This window comes from Hippoglossus stenolepis, chromosome 15 (assembly GCF_022539355.2).
Source record: "Hippoglossus stenolepis isolate QCI-W04-F060 chromosome 15, HSTE1.2, whole genome shotgun sequence".
NCBI classification, from domain to species: Eukaryota; Metazoa; Chordata; class Actinopteri; order Pleuronectiformes; family Pleuronectidae; genus Hippoglossus; species Hippoglossus stenolepis.
This window is the reverse complement of record NC_061497.1, coordinates 16,382,510-16,400,378: the sequence shown is the minus strand read 5'-3', so window position 1 is coordinate 16,400,378 and position 17,869 is coordinate 16,382,510. Positions and strand designations below refer to the sequence as shown.

Below are 17,869 nucleotides of genomic sequence, written 5' to 3'. Positions count from 1 at the left end.
ATTCAAATGGCCATGAATATAGATTCATGGCCATTTTGTTGAATCTATAAAGTCCTTAATACGAGTTTCCAGATGTTGAAGTTATACTGGAAAAATAATAAATAAGTGTAAATACGAATGTACATTTTTCCTGCCTTTCAACTAAGAATGGGCGTAACTCTATGTAAATTCTTGTATAGGTTTAAATGTTTACTAGAAATAAAAAGGTCTACTAAAGTCATTCAATAATATTTACTGTCAATACTGAGTGCACTTTGATAAAAACAGGTCCTTCTATCAGCTTGCAACAACAGTCAATTTAAAATATCTGGAAAAAGGTTTATTTAAGTGCACAGCATTAGCTCAGCAAACACAACAACAAGAAGTGGGTCACCTAAGAGTATAAAGGCGAGACCTGTGCTGAATCTCATTAATGGTGTTTTCACTGAGGCCATTTTCAATTTTCCCTTCAGACCGGCTGCAAAGGATCTTAAGATTACACAAGGTGCAAGTCTGAACAGCAGCTACCGGGGGGGGGGATTGTTTGCCTCCACATGTACAGTATCCTTGGTCAGGTCAATCATTGATCGGCCTATGGCACAAGGTCCTCTGCGTTGTCTGGTGACAACCTCTGACATTGCCAGCTGAACACATGCGGCCTTCAGTGCTGCAAATGCACATAGGTGTGTACATAGGTGCGTATCTACACATTCACAGGTTTATCGATAGTTCAGATGCAACATAAAAATTGCAGTAAAAACTAGTAATCCCCCCCCGGGGATTTTTCTTATTTTGCTTAACGTGGGAGGGTGACAGGTGACAATCCATCCACTCTCACATCATTAGCAGTCAAACTGGAAAACACAGTCTGCACTTGCTCAGTCTCTTAATAAAGCTACTATAAGTATTGGATAAACAAGTAATATATCAATTAACCCTACACGTAGCTCCCCAAAAACAATAATGAATAATAATCAGTTAATAATTCAACGATTTGTTGGGATTCGTGCTCTTCAGAGTCGAAAACCTGTAATTGTTAATAATTCCATGCTTTCTTACCCTGTGTTGGAAAAAGATGAAATTGAGGACATATTTATTCTATTTTACATTGCAGGCAAATATGCTCTAACCTTACATCGTGTATATGATCTCCAGGGTCCTAAATCTGGCAGGGAAGTGATATCTTGAATTAGCTATAGTTAAATGATCCGAATGAAAGGAACGCATGCAGCTCTGGGACTGGAGGGATTCATCAAGTTGCTCACACTTCAACAGGTTGGATGATCACAACCAGAGGGGTCTGAACCTGTGGCCTCCTGCTGACAGTCGCCACGGTTACTCTGCCTCCCTAGCAACACTGAGAGTGTCAGGTGCAGGAAAACGCCTCTTATTTCTTGAACAGTCACCCAGTACAGGAGCGAAAGGAAGAAGAACTTCAGAAACTCACCAACACTTCTTTTCTGAACCTTATTTGTGCACATTGGTATTAAATGTAGACTTAGTCAAATAAGTACAATGCAGCAAGTCCTCCAGCCTGTACAACCATGTTGCACAGGTTGATATGACCCATAGTATATCTAGTGCAGGGGTGAGGAAGGTTCAGCATCAGAGCCACAAGGCAGCTTGACCTGGCTATCAGGGTCATTGAGAAATGATTACTTTCTGCAATTCAAGAAAATAACATAAAATGGTGGTTGAAGAGTTGTGTAGTACTTCAGAGTCTACCCTTCCAGCCGAGTGCCTGTAATGTCAGAGTGAACATATGTTGTGTGTCATCATTGACATTGTGAGCACGAAAAGGAAAGGAGATGTGTAATGTAGCAATTTCCAAGAGGAACTGAAGGGACAAGTGCACACTGATGAATACGGCTCGAGCTTTAATAGAGGAAGAAACATGCATCTCAGATGAATGTGCTGCAAAAACACAAAACACACTTGGATCAAGTTATTGCTCGTCAGCAGAGTTTGGGAGCTGAACAGGCAGCTTTCTGAAGACCACACCCTGACAGACCCATGCATGTCAGGATTGTAGTGAGTTAGCTGATAGCTGGAAAGCTGAAACCGTGTTCACAAGGAGAATTTGTGCAGGAGTGTCCTGCTGCCACGGCAGAGCTGCGGGCAAAGTCTCCACGTGTGTCAAAGTACCGTTGCAAAAACAAACAAAAAACTGTTTTCGCCATTTATAGTTTTTCACTCTGGTACAACCACATGATACAACCGATGGAAAAAAATTAACTGGGCATTGGTGTGGGTGGAATCATTGCCAAGTTTGATATGAAGAGGGAATTCGTCTCTTTGCAATGACGCGCACACCATCAACAAAGGTTTGCATGCAGTTTGAGCATGTTGTTTGGGTGAAGACCAGCTGTGAGCAGCATCATCACTACCATCTTACATCAGATACCTCGTCAACGAGAAGCAGTTCCAGTCATCACAGTGGAGAGGTTAGTGTTACAGGTTAGAATTAATAATGGCCCTGGAAGGAACTTCTAAAAAGTGAAATAGCCCCTGATAGGAAAAACCCTGATCCACCGTTGAACTTGTGAGATTCCACAACTGTCATCGCCATGGGTACAATCACAAACACCCATTGTGTCCTGGTAGCTGGTTTAGTCAAATAAGTTTCTTGCTTTAATGATCATTTTTTTGGATGACAGCAAGTTCTCGTATCTAGTGTTGGAGGACATTTTGGAATGGTTTGGAATGGATGATGGTTAAAACAAGAACTTGACATGGGATCAAAGTCCTGTGTGTTGTCAACCCATGCATCCACTGCGGCCTTCTACTAACGTGGACCTTGTCCCTCTACGTCACCTGATTTCTTCCACTGCTGCTTATATAATTCTGTTAGTAATTACACTAGAGGTCCCCTAACAATAAAACATAAGTATGGGTTGTAATAAGCTGCCGGCACAGACAATCTATGGGCCCGTTTTTTACAGGACAGTTTCATAAAATGAAAAGTATCATCAGATATAACTGAAATTCTTACTATGCAATCAGACAGATAATTTAAGCATGATTTAAATTAATTGATGATTACAGACTACATTAGTTCAAACTAAAGAGATCTAACAAAAACCAAGTATAAATCAAACTTCCTCTAAAATTCGTCCTAGTTCTGTTTAAGGGGAAGATAAACAGTTGAACTAACAGTGATCCTTGAACCTTGGCAGTCAACCCCAGGCAAACCCTGCCTACTTTTCATTTAGTCCAATCAGGAACGTGCAGAAGGCGATGTGACATGCGCATTCCTCCTACAGATTAAGGGCATTCGTCTCCTTGCTGACTCAGGGAGGAGGGATTTAACATCTGTGTTGGAGCTGAGAGACAGACGGAGAGAGGAAGTGATCGACAGCCCACACAACAAACAGAGCAACAGAATCCCTCGCAGAAAATCAAACCAATAGTCAAGAGCAGAGAAAACACAGCGACACGGTGTCCAACTGCCGTCAGGGTTTTGACACGGACCGGCTCAGAAAGCTGGACAGCTGCAAAGACAGGAAATTCCACCGAAATGATTCGTCAATCAGAAAACACGTCTTGACACGTCAGAGAATTTACAGGACTTACAGTGAAACACAGCTAATAAAATGAACTGTTATGAACCCATTTGTCTCAGAAGAGAGGAACGAGAGATTTGACAAGTAATAATGCTCATGAATAAAAGCAGATATGTTTAGATCTAGTAACTGAGTCGGATCTCTCCGGTTTTAGGATCTCTCCTTGTGTTTTAATCTAAAATAAACCTAGTTCTGTAGACTGTCACCATTGATTAAGCTCAATCGCATGTCAACAGGTGACATATTAAAGGGAATACCAAAATAAATGAGTAGAGAAACCTGTTCACGGATGTTTGCATGAAGAGATCAGTGGTTCTCTGGATGTATGAGGACAGTAAAAATGATGTGGATCGTATTCTATAGCTTTTGCAGTCACCAGATCTCAACCCAAATATACACATATGGGAGAATATGCAGGGACATCAGCGTTTCCCACAGAAGTTTATCTGTGGCAATGAAGCGTGCTACGTGCTGCGTGCCACCCCCAGACACTACTACGACACAGGGAAAAACTGGCTGCGTAGATGTGCAAATCGGTCTCAACTTCTGAGCAAGGTACCTACATAATGATAAACGACGACAATAATAATAATAATAATAATAATAATACAATTTTCTCTTTTAATCCAGAGCAGCACAAAGAGCAAAAAGAGCAGCAGTCGGAGCCACTATAGCCTCCAGACTCCACACTTCCTGTTTCCTGGCCGAGTTGTTGCCAAACATAATAACCTCAGTCCTCTGTTTATGAAGCAGAGAGAGTCAGATTAGTCGGAGCTATATTTACGCTCACTCCTGTCGTATCCGAGCACAGTTTGCTTGCAGAACTTTTTTTTTTGTAATGCAGCTGAGAAAGAAACAAACTTTTGTCAATTTACAAACACACACCAATTATCATGTTTGCGTTTCTGGCCCCGGTTGCGAGCCGAGCTAGGTTACGCTGGTTAAGTGCCATCAGAAGCAGGAGGGTGACGACATATGCACAAACACTCACAGGAACGTTCAAACATAGTATTGTAAGGCCATCCCATAATTAATTAGACAAGGGTGGGTTAATAAGGGGCCTGCTGGAGGTATTCAACAAGTACTCCATTCTGAATATCATCGGTGTAAACCAAGAAATTCCGATCAGCTTAACAAAACCACTGACTGTCATCACATGATGGGAAATGAAGCATTTGTTGTTGTATGTATGTGCCTGTTCCAGGGATGTCACGAGAACTAATACTTCAGTGCAAGGTCGAAGCCAAAATTCTAAAAAACGGTACCGAACAATACTGACCCGCCGCTGCAGGATGGTCGCCGCCGCTGCTTCAGCATCAGGGAAGGTGCACATTGCATGTCCTTGTACCTTGTAATCACTTGTTTACCAGTGCCGGGGGCTTGCACACCTGATAACTGATATCTCATAATTTTCCTACATGCCTCTGTCTCTTCTTTTTATTTATTACTTGAAGGGTACATCGCCACTGTTGTTTTTTGTATGTTCAAATATTTTTAAAGAGTGTGTTGAAAGTAAATTGGATTTATTATTTCGTTTTTTTTGCCTTGGTGTCGTTTCGGGTATCGAGAATCAAGGACATTTCGTGGTATCGGTATCGACTCCTGGTTCAATATTTGGTCACTATATTCATACATTACTTAAAGCAAATATGAGTGTGGAAACAGGATCCAAATAAATCTAAGCACAAGTTTACAATGTTTAAGTGGCAGCTTGAAAGAAGTGAACAGCAAAAAAAAACAATGAAATTTCATACAGGGTTAAGGGCAGAGGATGTCACACCTTATTAAGCCCTATCTAATATGGGCAATACAAATACATTTTGAGGATTGATTGATTGATTGATTGATCAAAAATGTCAAATTGGGCTCAGGCAACCTGTAAGGGATATCTGTGAAAGTTGTTTTGATGTTTTTCAGACTAAATAAACAATAAGTAACCACAAAAACAGTTTACATACTATCAATAATGAATAGTTATAGTTATAAGTACTGAACGCTTAATCCCGATGGTTCCCTTTTACCTTGTTTTTATTTTGTCCTGCAGAAAGAGGTTAAATCCATCATGTGGCTTGTTACACAGGCCTGGGATATGTCCAACACCTAACACCGAACGTAAACAACCCAGAGCAGTCTTAAAAACAGCTTGGCTGCTAAGAGGCCTAGACCTGCTTTGGCTCCCTGCACTACAGTGACCCTAAAGCTGTTTTCAGACATGATCTGAGGGTGAAATCTGGGGAATTGGCTACTGAGTTAACCCGCAGTTTGCCTTCCACACATGCACAGAGCAGCGGGAGGTTCTCTGCACAGACACGTTCACAACAACATCAAATCATCTGCATCATTCGGCAAGTAGCTGGGTGCTGCAGACAGAGGCAGGAAGTGACGTATTAAATCTGCTACACACAGACACCTGTTATCAACAAAAACTCTCGTGACATCTTCGTCGGTGCCTACTTCGTGTGTGTCACCTCTTTTTCACCGGGAGATTTTTAGTTTTATCCACTTTTGCGTCTGTCGCACATTAACATTGCGTCATTAACCCCACCACTCGCTGGCAGTGAATCCAGCGGGGGATCCCCTGCTGTGTTCACACATCGGATTCTCCTGGATTTCTACGGACATAATACTAGGAGGCCAGGCAGAGAAAGCCAGCAGAAACCGCGAAGCATCTCACTCGGATATTTGCGTTAACACATGCACCTCCTGTGGAGAAAATACAGAAGAGCTGCGGAGTTGAGTGCCATGTCTGAAAGCAGCTCGAGTGAGGCCTGCTTCAGAGACTCCGTACAGTAGGCTCCACAGGGGGCAGCGAGGAGGGGGCAGCTAAGAGGGAGGAAGAGTTACAACAAGACAGAGTGAAAGAAAGAAAGAAATTCTTGTTCAGAAATTATATATGTTATATATTGTGGCTGATGATCGAGCTGATATGTATAAAGCCTCTTCAAAGAAACAGCACCAATATGGCATCAGCTCAATCTTTTAGATTCGCAATGACTTAAACAAGTTAGAGGCACAAGTGATATCCACTAACAGCATTATGATACATCTCCACCGTTAATGTAATACAAGACACCAGAACATTTCCACACACCCAACAACACACCGCCTGCCTGTTTGCGCCCGACGAACCTTTGAGGCCCCCGTCTGGCTCATCAGTCAGAGAACAGAAACTGCATCAGCGTTAACAAATGATGAAGGATGGTGGAAACACGCTGCAGAAAGTGGTAATTAAACCACAAGTCGCAGCGAAAGGAAAAGAGGAGGGAAACGTAGATTCGCATGCATCAAAGGTTATCAGTAAGCCTATTAAGCAACAGGAACTCAAGCAAACAATGTGGATTGAGGTTGGCATAATCTCAGAGATTACAAATCCAGGAAACTGTCAACAGACATGAGTCTGACCTAGTTTGGCTTTAGGTTTTGTGTCAGCGACCTGGTACAGAACCTGAGGTAGCTGTTGTGAAAGGACTAGAAGACACTTGCGGTAGGACATCAGATGTCCTGAGTATCCAGTTCATAAAATGTATGCAAATGCTATATTTCATATTCGTTTTATGTCAAATATAAAGAACAAAACTCCAGCAAAAGAATATACTGAAGGATTTGTTCAAATCAATATAACAATATTGATTTGAATTTATTGAGACTGTTTTGTCATAATTATCACATGACATAAAGAAATTAAATTCAATCAAAAACTTTTATCCTTTAAATCAAACATAACATTCAGTTCCATATATTTTAGTTATGATAATTGATTGATTTACTTTCAATCAGCAGAGTTGTGTAAAATAAGCACAAGATATGATCTAACCGATGCAAACAGTCAAAGCTGGGGTGACCACAACTGGAAACAAAATGGTACAAAGCAGTTGCAACTTCCAGTAAAAACAAAGCTGATATGTCTGCTACCTATAGTTTGCACCAACAACAACATGTGAAATAATGTAACTGTAATTCATGAAGGTGGGCAGACAACCAGGGCACTGCACTCATACCAAGCTCTGACTGAAGCTAAGGGGCAATTATATCATAATTATCAACCTATGCATCATCATAATCGTCTACAGCATTAGTGTTTGTTTTTTTACATCAGGGAACATTCATGGGACACGCCCGACAAGTTCAACAACTCGTGTTTACGTTTCTGCTGCTGCACAACTCCTCCCTTCTATTGGCCCCTCGGATCAGTCTCTCCAACTGTGAACAGACTGTGCACTTTGTTCACGGGCCCTTAGCTTCTATCCCAGGGAGGAAGCCAGATTGCCAGTCGCTGCTAAAGATTTAAGCCGGGAGCTCCGTTTTATTGTTTTTCTCTCAAACTGTAAATGTTTCACACCACAAAAAGATCTGCATCTGATATGCTCATAGACTTAAGAATATTTCATACAGAGAATGCATTGTTGTGGAACCTGTTTCAGTGGTTTTATGGCGTTAGGTTAGACTCAGAATTAAGTCCATTGCAACCAAGGGTGAAGGTCATCTAATCACAGACAAGCCTAAAGCCAACGTGTCAGACTGACATATATGTTTTTCCAAGTAGAGCATGAAGCCTCGTGCCCCACCACAGCTTCACCACGATGCATCTGCAAACTCAGGTCTGGCACAAAACCCGTCTTCCCTATTTTAAGAAGCAGCTGCAAAAATATCATTTGGCAATAAACAGTGATTTTAAGATTTCCAAACGTCGAGCAAAACCACAGTCTTCATGTAAAAAAAAATAAAAAAGGATGTGTGTGTGAGAGCCTGCTTTGACTTCTACAATCTGAAGCACACTTCTAACATAAGAGTCTGTGTGTGTGTGTGTGTGTGTGTGTGTGCGTGTGTGTTTGCCCGACATCCTTGTGTGTTCAGCTCTCGCATGCCTCTGTGAAATGCAGAAAGCTCGGAGAGGCCTATCAGGGGTGAGTAGGTGAGAAGAAAAAAAGTGACTGAGTAGCAGTCTAAGGAGAGAGAGACGCAACAGCACGCCAGAGCAGATATGTACACGTGGCCTCCCAGCCTCCTCTGTGTGTACAAACATACACACACACACAGAAACACACACACACACAGACTGTCTGTCTTGCTGTCCACAGCTGGCACACACTGACACGCGCAGCACGGCAACCGAGACGAGTTTACATCAGCTTTTCAACCGTTATTACAGTCAGCGTGGCTCAGGACGTCTTATGGCGAGGTTTTAAACTTAAACGTGCATATCATACATGCTGCATGTTGCCTGCTGCATGTAAAAAAAAGATACAATGCACTTTATAATGATTCCCAATCACAAAAAGAAAATAACTGAATATCTAACTAATAAAAGTAGCATAATGCTGTTTGAAAGAACGTTTCAGGGGCCCCATTTCACCCTGAGCTTAAAAGCATCATTTGTCTATTTAATTATCAGTTATATAACAGGAGGCTGGAGCCAAGCAACGTGATGGAGCCAAATTGTGTTCCATCTGGGCAGAAAATTCCCATAGTACAGCGGGCTCCATGATATACAGTACGGTACAGTAAATGGAGTCGGCTGCTATGCTAACTCATGTTGGAAGCCAGTCATTTGATATCACGGTTGGGCCGGTGTGAACATTTCAAAGCTGGATTCATATTAAGCCAAACGCCGTAACAGACCACCAGTAACAGACCCCCCCCCCGAGGGGAACATAATGACACAGAGAGAGCCCCTGAATTAGGGTGTAGCGACTCCAGTCCTCTTGGTGGCGATACTGCTCCTCTAAGCTTGTTTACAAACCGCCAATGAACACTAAAATAGAAAGAAATACCCGAGTGTAGTGGCAACAATCAGCACAACAACAGAGCGACCAGGGTTGGAGCGGTATCCCAGTACACCAATTAATGATTATCGTGCCGTGTGCTTTTGCTCATGGGAAAAAACGTGAATCAGCGGAGAATCTAACCTGGAGGATACACGCACGTGTCCCCTCCTGACTGACTTCCTCTCCACACACACACACACACACACACACACACACACACACACACACACACACACACACACACACACACACACACACACACACACACACACACACACACACACACACACACACACACACACACACACACACACACACACACACACACACACACACACACACACACACACACACACACAAATTGAAGAAGCGAGAAAAAAGAAATGGAATACTTTAGATTTTATTGGGTGAACATCACAGATGGTTGCAACCCTGTGAGCGACACATGGTGGTTTTACTTCTCACAACAATTATTCAAACCAAAATGTTGCCATAATGACACAGATTTAGTTTTTTTTTCCAGGCTACCACTTTGAGTTTGCCAGGACTCCTCTCGTCATCACTCAACCCAAAAACTACCCAGATGAAATCTCTCGTAAACAGACACTACATGTGCCCTTCCGTTGACTTAAATTTGATCTCCTTCACATGGCTTCTCGGATCGGCAGTAAATTGCGAAAGGCTAAAGGTTAACCACATTGTCATATTGCATAATTGTGCCATCAGCACTGGTTGCTGCTGTAGGCTATTTTTAAAATGTGCAGGAATGTGTCATAATGACAAATATTGGATCAGACAGTTTAGAACAAATCAAATCATGTTCTTGTTCCAATTGAGAGGATTCTTATTTTTCAAAGTTGGTCAAATAAAACACATCAATACAAGATGTCACTTTAGAAATCATGAGTTGGGTAGAAGACGAATAACAACTATGTACTAAAGGATAAACTACAAATGAAAACGAGCTTTAGTTGCAGCCTTACAATCATAATAATCTGGAGATTTTATTTTCAAATCGATCTTCTACCTCTAACATAACTCAATACCAAATATAAAGTCGTCGAACTTGGTGTATCATGATTATTTCAAAGAACAGGACAAACAAGAAATAAGAATACCTAATTATTGCTAATCTGTGCTTTTCTGTTGCACGATTTTTAATTTGTTGTGTTTCTTATCGTTTTTTGGACGCAAAGTTGATCCGTGTTACATAATTATGCACTGGCCTTGCGGAGCCTTAGTGCTGAGCATCAGGGGGAAACAATGTGACAACACATGAGAATTGATGAAAGTAGCTCAGGTACAGAGGCACTGAGGCACTGAGGCAAACTGAGTTCTTTAAAACACCTTTAACCTTTAGTTATTTACTAATATTGGCAAATGATAAAATGATAAAACACTTAAGAAGAGAAAATAAAGACATTTCATGAAGCATTTAGTTTTGACAAAGCCTTGACATCAGTGTTTATAATGGAATCTGCAGTGTTTTATATGTATATAAAAGACCTTAAACAAACAGTGACTAAAGGAGAGTATAGATAACAGATATAAACCATCACTCAAGAGACTTTAAGCACAGTTCAAACTGGTTCGCAGCACAACGACCCAGGAGCATATCAGTGTGACAGCAGGGAGATAACAGTAGCTGCTGACACCCATGTTCATCTTTCACTTGTTTACGGAGCCAAACACCTCAATGCTCGTTCAGAAGGGACGAGGCTGACTCATGACGCCCCCCCCCCCCCATTTGTAAAGCAACATCCTGGGATGTGCCCGTTCAAGCTGCGTTCACAAAGACGCTCGTATAGCAGCGAGTTTATATCTCTCTTTTAACAGTGCACTCACAGCCAGTGCAGTTATCAGATAGCACTGCTAAGCTGAAGTGAAGCGCGCCCACCGGACACGTTTCATTCTCGTCCCGCCGCATGTGCATGACATTCTTACGAGGTTAATTTTCCTCTCACTGAACGAGACCGTACTGCATCCTCTGAAATGCACATATCGTGTTTTCACAATGAATCATTTCCTGTGAGATTACACTATTAGGTAACTCTGTGATATCTTTGTGGCGAGAGCCTTCTTACAACACATGTTTGGAAAAACACAAGAACACGGAGGAGGGGGAGTTTCATAGTTCCACTAGAAAAAGACAGATTTTCAATATCTGACTTGTGAGCAACCCAAATATCACCACAGCTGCAACTTTGTTCCTTGTAACCTGGCAGCTCCTAAACTAACTCATCACCTTGTCTTGCGTCTTCTTCCTCTGACAATAATAAAAGATTTTCCATTTGCCATGGCATTCCTAAAATATGATGTGATGTGAACGAATTGGAGCAACGTGTGACCCCGATTGGAGGCGATAAGCACCAGATGCCCTCCACCCCAGGGAGGCCAGCGCTCCATCCCAAAAAGAAAAATAACAATAACTGTCACAGACAAACATACAACACCACCTGAGCTCCCTCCTTTCGAGCTGCTCAGCTAGAATCACACTCTCTGACTCACTGGCTTAAATACTTTCATTCCCTAAATCCACACTCAAGGTGTCCCGTGGGGATGTGAAGTGTCCTGATACATCACTCTGAACCTGATCGGATTTCAGGAGCAGTGCCAAAGAAAATAAGCTCTTTTGCTTCTTTGTTTTAGGGTTAGGGTTATTACAGTTGATATAATTGGTCACCCCCTCAAAAAGGTAGAGCAGTTTTATAAATTACGAGGTTTTACATTAAAATGTTCATGACTTTTATTCTGAAAACCTGACTGATTTTAAAGATGACCAGAACAGGACACTGAGTCTGGAGAACATCTGATGGAGACAAACCTGCTACAGCTCAGACTGGAATACAGTAGGAATCAGTTTCCTCTTCGCATGCAGTCAACAGAGCAGGATAAAGTTATTTCAAGTGACCTACCTGGAGAAGTTGACAGAGAAGGCTGCCATGGCTGCGGAGGGGAGCCCATCGTTGCCCCTCTGTATCCCGGAGGGCTCTCCAAACCTGCTCCCCCTCGTCCAGCTCTCCCCGAGTGGAGGCAGATTCGCGAACATGCCAAAAGGCTTCTGGTCTTGTAGGCCCACGGTGGAGGACGGGTTGGCTTTGTAGTGGTAGCCAGGTCCTGTGCCGGCACCTGTGGTCGAGGACATCGGGCCTCCTCCGTGCAGAGAGCTCATGCTGCTCTGGAGGCACTGCGACTGGCAGAAACTGCCGTTCTCCTGCTTCTCCTGTTTGACCACGCCAGGTGTGCGGATGTGAATGAAAGTGTTGTCGTGGTCTTTCTCCTCCTTGATCATGACGCTGGAGAGAAGCGACGGAGGCTGCTGATGCTGATGTTGTAGCTGATGTTGCTGGTGCTGTAGCAGTTGGCGATGCTGCTGCTGCTGGTGTTGATGTTGCTGTAATTGGTGCTGCCTGTCCGTGCCATTCACATTGGTACAGTTTCCTCCGTTGCCCACCAGAGCCTTTGTTTCGCTGAGCAAGCTGCCGGCAGGACTGCCACTGCCGCTGCTGTCATGTAGGATGTTATCCAAGTGTGCCACTTCTGAATCCAATTCAAAATCACTGATTTCTGGCAATGAATTAGGAAGGTCCAGGTCTTGCCAAATCTCTGTATCCTCAATAAGGCGACTGTTGTTGCCATCCAAATCACACGGACCGCCGCCCGTATGTCCGCCGTACGTTCCCAGGTCCTTTTCCAGAGAAAAACCTCCCTCCTGCTTGATGTGCTGTGGGAAAAGGTTGGGCAAAGGCAGGTTTCCCAGGACGGAGGTGTGTGAGGTGCTGATAACAGAGGTGGACGTCCGTTCGACATCAGAAATACTCTGGTTCAGCAACGGCAAATTGTCCTCCATGTTGAACATAGCAATATCCGGCCGTTGTCGTTTCTGCAATCTGATGATTTTACCCTCCTTCATGTCTGACCCCTCACACTGGCCACGAGGGGACTCAAAGAGGCCACCGAACTCCCCCTGGTCTTTGGTTGCAGCCCGTCCGTTTGGGGCCACTGTGAGCTGGGGCAGGGACCCTGGGCTGGGCAGGTGCATCGCAGCGGGCTGGAGCAGCGAACCAGCCGTGTCACCTGTGTCACTGCCTTCTGCTGTCTCCCCAAATGTCAGGCTGTCGTCTCGATTACCGTTGCGCTTCAGTCCACCCTGATCCATTTCTTTATCCTGACAGGACAGTGGTGGGGGGTGGGACACAACACACACACACAGTGAGAGAGAGATAAGACATGGTTAGCCTATGAAAACAGGGTTGATGGATAGGATGACACACATGATGTTATTCCAGAAGGAAAAGCTAAAAACAGACTATCGAAACATAGATCTTTGACAGGATTAGGTGTATTGAAACATGTGTATCGCATCTACTGCCTCTTCCACTATGTCTCTGCCCACACTGTCGGTCGTCTTGTGTCTTTTCATTTTTCACCAAATTCAAGATATCTTCTCCTTTTCACTCCCATACTGGAACAATATGGAACAATATGGCACAAACCAGGCCGGGTGAAGTCGGTATAAAAAAAGAGACGACCATAGCCATCACAATTAGATAAACGACTACATTGTTCATGCTATTTCTTTGAACTGTGCCCTCAACTCAAAGAGTCAAGAGGCACATGACAGCCAGTGCTACTGAGCACGTGTGCAACAACATACATCTATTGGAAGAGATTAACCCACTCTGGGCCTCCGAGGCACTTGTTCGCTCTGTTTGCATGAAAGGGGGAAGATTGGAAATTCCGTCAAAGCTCCATTTAAGAGCATTTGGCATTTAAATGACTTGGATTTGAAAAAGAACTGAATTCAAGTAGAAATAAAAAAAATGCAAAAAAAGAGGAGCTTTTTGCATGTCAGGGTTCTGCAGCATGTATCTGTTGATCATTAACAGTGATAAGTGGCGTGTCAGCAGGGGCAGAAATGGACCAACAAAGCGAGCTGTGTTTTCAAAGTCAGACCCACTGGATTCATATTAATTAAGTTACATTCTGCGATGAGTTTTTGTTGAGATTTTTCTTTTAGTATTTTTGCTCATAGCTTTCACCACTTCCCCCCCGCCCACATATGTAATGTAGTATGACTCTGCACTGTCATAGACTGTGCTGCATATAGATTATATATGGTGCTCAATCTTACCATATTTAGGTGGCTGGTGTGATGCATTTAATGGGAAGTAACAGTTACAGTAAAGTTTGGGGAGGTTCGGATCCTGTACTTTTACACCGAGAACAGCCACCACGCAGCATGACAGCATTAGTGCAACCTGTTGGCGCCGAGGGGAAACTGCGCTGTTCGCACGCCTACAGCCCGCGGGCGCTGATAAACACACGCATCGTGGAAGTTTGCGCAGCATTTGTCCTTTTTCCCCCCTCGCACGAAAAGAAAGCGGCTCCTGTGCGCGCTGCCGGCGGGATACTGGCTCAGTGTCACAGGGTGCACGGGGCTGGAGGTGCGAGCGCGGGCAGAGCGCACGGAGCCGCTCGTCGTCGGCCTACCTCGCCCCCCCTCCACCCCCCTCTGTCTCAATATTTCTGCAGAAATGTAAAAAACTGATAACGTGACAAGCCGGATCGTACCTGTGGTGAAAAGGGGGAATGCACTCCCCGCCGCTCAGGTCATCTCCCGTTTTAAGTCCCGAGTTTGGATGAAACAATATTCGGAGAAATTACGCAGCGTCCACCGATCCAGTCAAGCCCTCGGATAAAGCCCCTTCCTCGCAGCAGCGTTGCGCATTGAAATGTCAGCCGGGTCCGTCGCTGCCTCTCCGGCCGTGGGGCAGGGAAACATCGTCCGCGGCGTTGAACTGTTCCGAACTCGAGTCAAGAGGAGCGTCGCTGACCCCGCGGGAGTTTAGCGATCCATCGTGTGCGCGCCCCAGCCTGGGCTCGATGTGTCGGTAACTTTTAACACACGTCGCCGGTGCAGGGGAGAAAAAAAATGAAGGTGGTGGTCGCTCACTTTGTGCGCAAGGAAATTCAGGACAAATCCGCGACGGAGCGACAGATCTGAGGCGCTGTCCTCCGCTGTTGCGCCATTAAACCCCGTGAGTACATTAAAGTTATATAATTCAGCAGTACTGCCCTGGCGCACTCAACTGCAAACTCGAGCAGGGCAGGGCGGACAGATAGGGAGGCGGCGTCAAGGCCGGCACAACTAGGGGACTGCTTCCACCCTGTCCTGTCACAATAAAAGCTTTGTATTTTTTTGTTCCCAGCCATACAAATTACATAACAATCAATTAGCTTTATTTATATAGCATTTTTCACACTAACACAAAATGTAACACAAAGTGCTTCACTTAAAAAGAACACACACGCACACACACACGCACACACCCAAAGCGATGTCTCCATAGTTAATACTTGCCTAACCCTGATCCTTGACCTAAACCTAACCTGACTTGTCTTTTGTCCCCATAAGGAAGACAAAACCCCCATGATGTGACTGAGTAAACAAACGTAGGTCCCCACAACATGGGTAATACCTGGACCTCACATACACACGCACACACGCACACACACACACACACACACACACACACACACACACACACACACACACACACACACACACAGCAAGGGCTTAATGGGGCACTGAGACAAAAATAAAAAATAAGCACTCAGCAAAAACAGGAACTGATGAAACATATGGAAACATGCATGTGTACATACAGGAAATAAAAATGCATATTGTGTGCGCAATGGACACCTTTTTTCCCAAAACAGACGATATAATGAAATAAAATAATGAAATTTGTTTTTGTTCTTCTTCTGCTTTTATTCGGAAGCAGCACAGCACAGCTTCCTGCCCCCCTGTGTGCGCGTGGGGCAGCTTGACGCAGCTGTTAGTTTGACACTTACTGGTGAACGCCCCTTTCCCCTCCACCGAAACTCTCCCTGCTGGGGAATCTGTCAAAACGGGTCTTCCTCTGCGCATGGTGGCACTGAGGAGACCGTTACAGGTCCTAACTTATATGCTCCGCTACAGCCACCACACCAAGCCTGGTTAATGTGAATACCACCATAGTTCTGAGATCCCCAAAGTTCACGTCTCATCCTGTGGGGGCTCCTTTTAGAGAGGAGGAACCTACTAATTCCAACCATAGCTGTCTGACACCGTGTTATTAGGACTGGACTATCAGGAGAAACTTTTCTTCCTGGGAACGAGCCCAAAAAATGGATCACTGCGAGTCCTCGTCTGGCCCAGTCCACACCAGACAAGCTCTTTAATGTGACCAAGAAATATGAAATGTAGTTTGTTTTGTCGCCTTTAATGGTATTCACGCAGACGCTCTCAGATAGATGAGAAGTGTTCAGGGAGTTGCTGGAGAAAAGATGGCGCCAGATATAATAAATAAAAAAGAAGAAAGCCAGTCAGACCGGGTAAACAAAACACGTCCTTTTATGCAAACTTCAGACACAAGCTGCAGCCTCTAAAACAAAACCGCCTTCAGCAGTTTCACATCTATGACATTAATCATTCCTCCTCGGCCCGGCACTTTCTCCCCTCTCAACAAAGCAGGAGTTCAAACCTGTGCTGTTTCGAGAGTGAGGGGTCAAAGGTCAAGCTGGCAGCCAGGAGCACGCTGGGAACCTGAAGCCTGAGCCTGATTCCTGATCGTCTACATGTGAACCTCCCTACACAGAGGAGCTCTCTGCTCTAACAACATGGTCCGCCTGCAGGCCTCCACTGTGCATGTCTGGTTCCGGTGCAGGCCCCTCTCTGAAGTCAGCTCCGCTCAGGACAGGAAATGAACACGAGGAGCAACAAAATAAAAGCATGATGACACTTGTCATGGAAATTGTTTCGTCAACATTGTATCATGACAAATATAATTCCATTAAATGTAGTTCAATATTGTTTTCCTATTGTGATTATCTATGCCAGTGCAGCAGCAAATTTAATAATTATACGAGAATCGTGTTTACCCACATTCTGTGTTTATTCTGTCAAAATAGGAAATAACCTCTGTTCGTAAAACCTAGCGACATGAATACATATTTGATCCATGCAAGCAATTTCTGCTTGAGGACAGGAACAGTGAGTCAAACATCGTATTTATCTTCTTAAAACAATTAGTCTCTTATTTATATCACAAGACATCTAACTATGTCAAAGTACAACGTGAATGCACTTATTGTAAGTCACTTTGGATTAAATAGAACACAGTACGTTGCAATAAAAGTATTGTACTACTCCTCAAAGCCATTATTGTCCATATTGTCTGCATTGTGCTTGTATCACATTTATTTAATTTGACCTATTTTGGCAGTAAATATTTGCAAGACTTGTGCATTTAGTCTTTTTTCACTGTCTTGGATAACACTCACTCAGTCACCTACCATAGAGAAAACGACTGACAATATCTGATGTTATGTCCTTTGGAAGTAGAACAGAAAAATCTCTTTGGTAGTTCCTGTCCTGACAGCGGAAAGGACCTGATGGCGAATCCGGCACCGAAGTGACTCTGCAGTGGAGGACCCCTCTGATCTGTTAGGTCCTGCCTGAGGAGATATGTGCTGCAGGGTCACATCAGGTGGAGTAGACAATCATTCAACTTCCAA

The 17,869-nt window shown here is 43.9% G+C and overlaps 1 protein-coding gene across 1 annotated transcript in view; it reads right to left on the bottom strand.

Annotated features, from left to right (window-relative positions):
- Nucleotides 1-15,411, bottom strand: part of LOC118121836 (glucocorticoid receptor) — a 67,527-nt gene extending 52,116 nt beyond the window's left edge. The window contains exons 1-2 of the mRNA XM_035178032.2: nt 14,882-15,411; nt 12,223-13,475 (exon numbers count right to left, since the gene is read on the bottom strand). Of these exons, the coding sequence (XP_035033923.1) occupies nt 12,223-13,466 (1,244 nt within the window). The 5' untranslated portion in view covers nt 13,467-13,475; nt 14,882-15,411. The remainder of the gene's footprint in view (nt 1-12,222; nt 13,476-14,881) is intronic.
- Nucleotides 15,412-17,869: the final 2,458 nt, after the last annotated feature.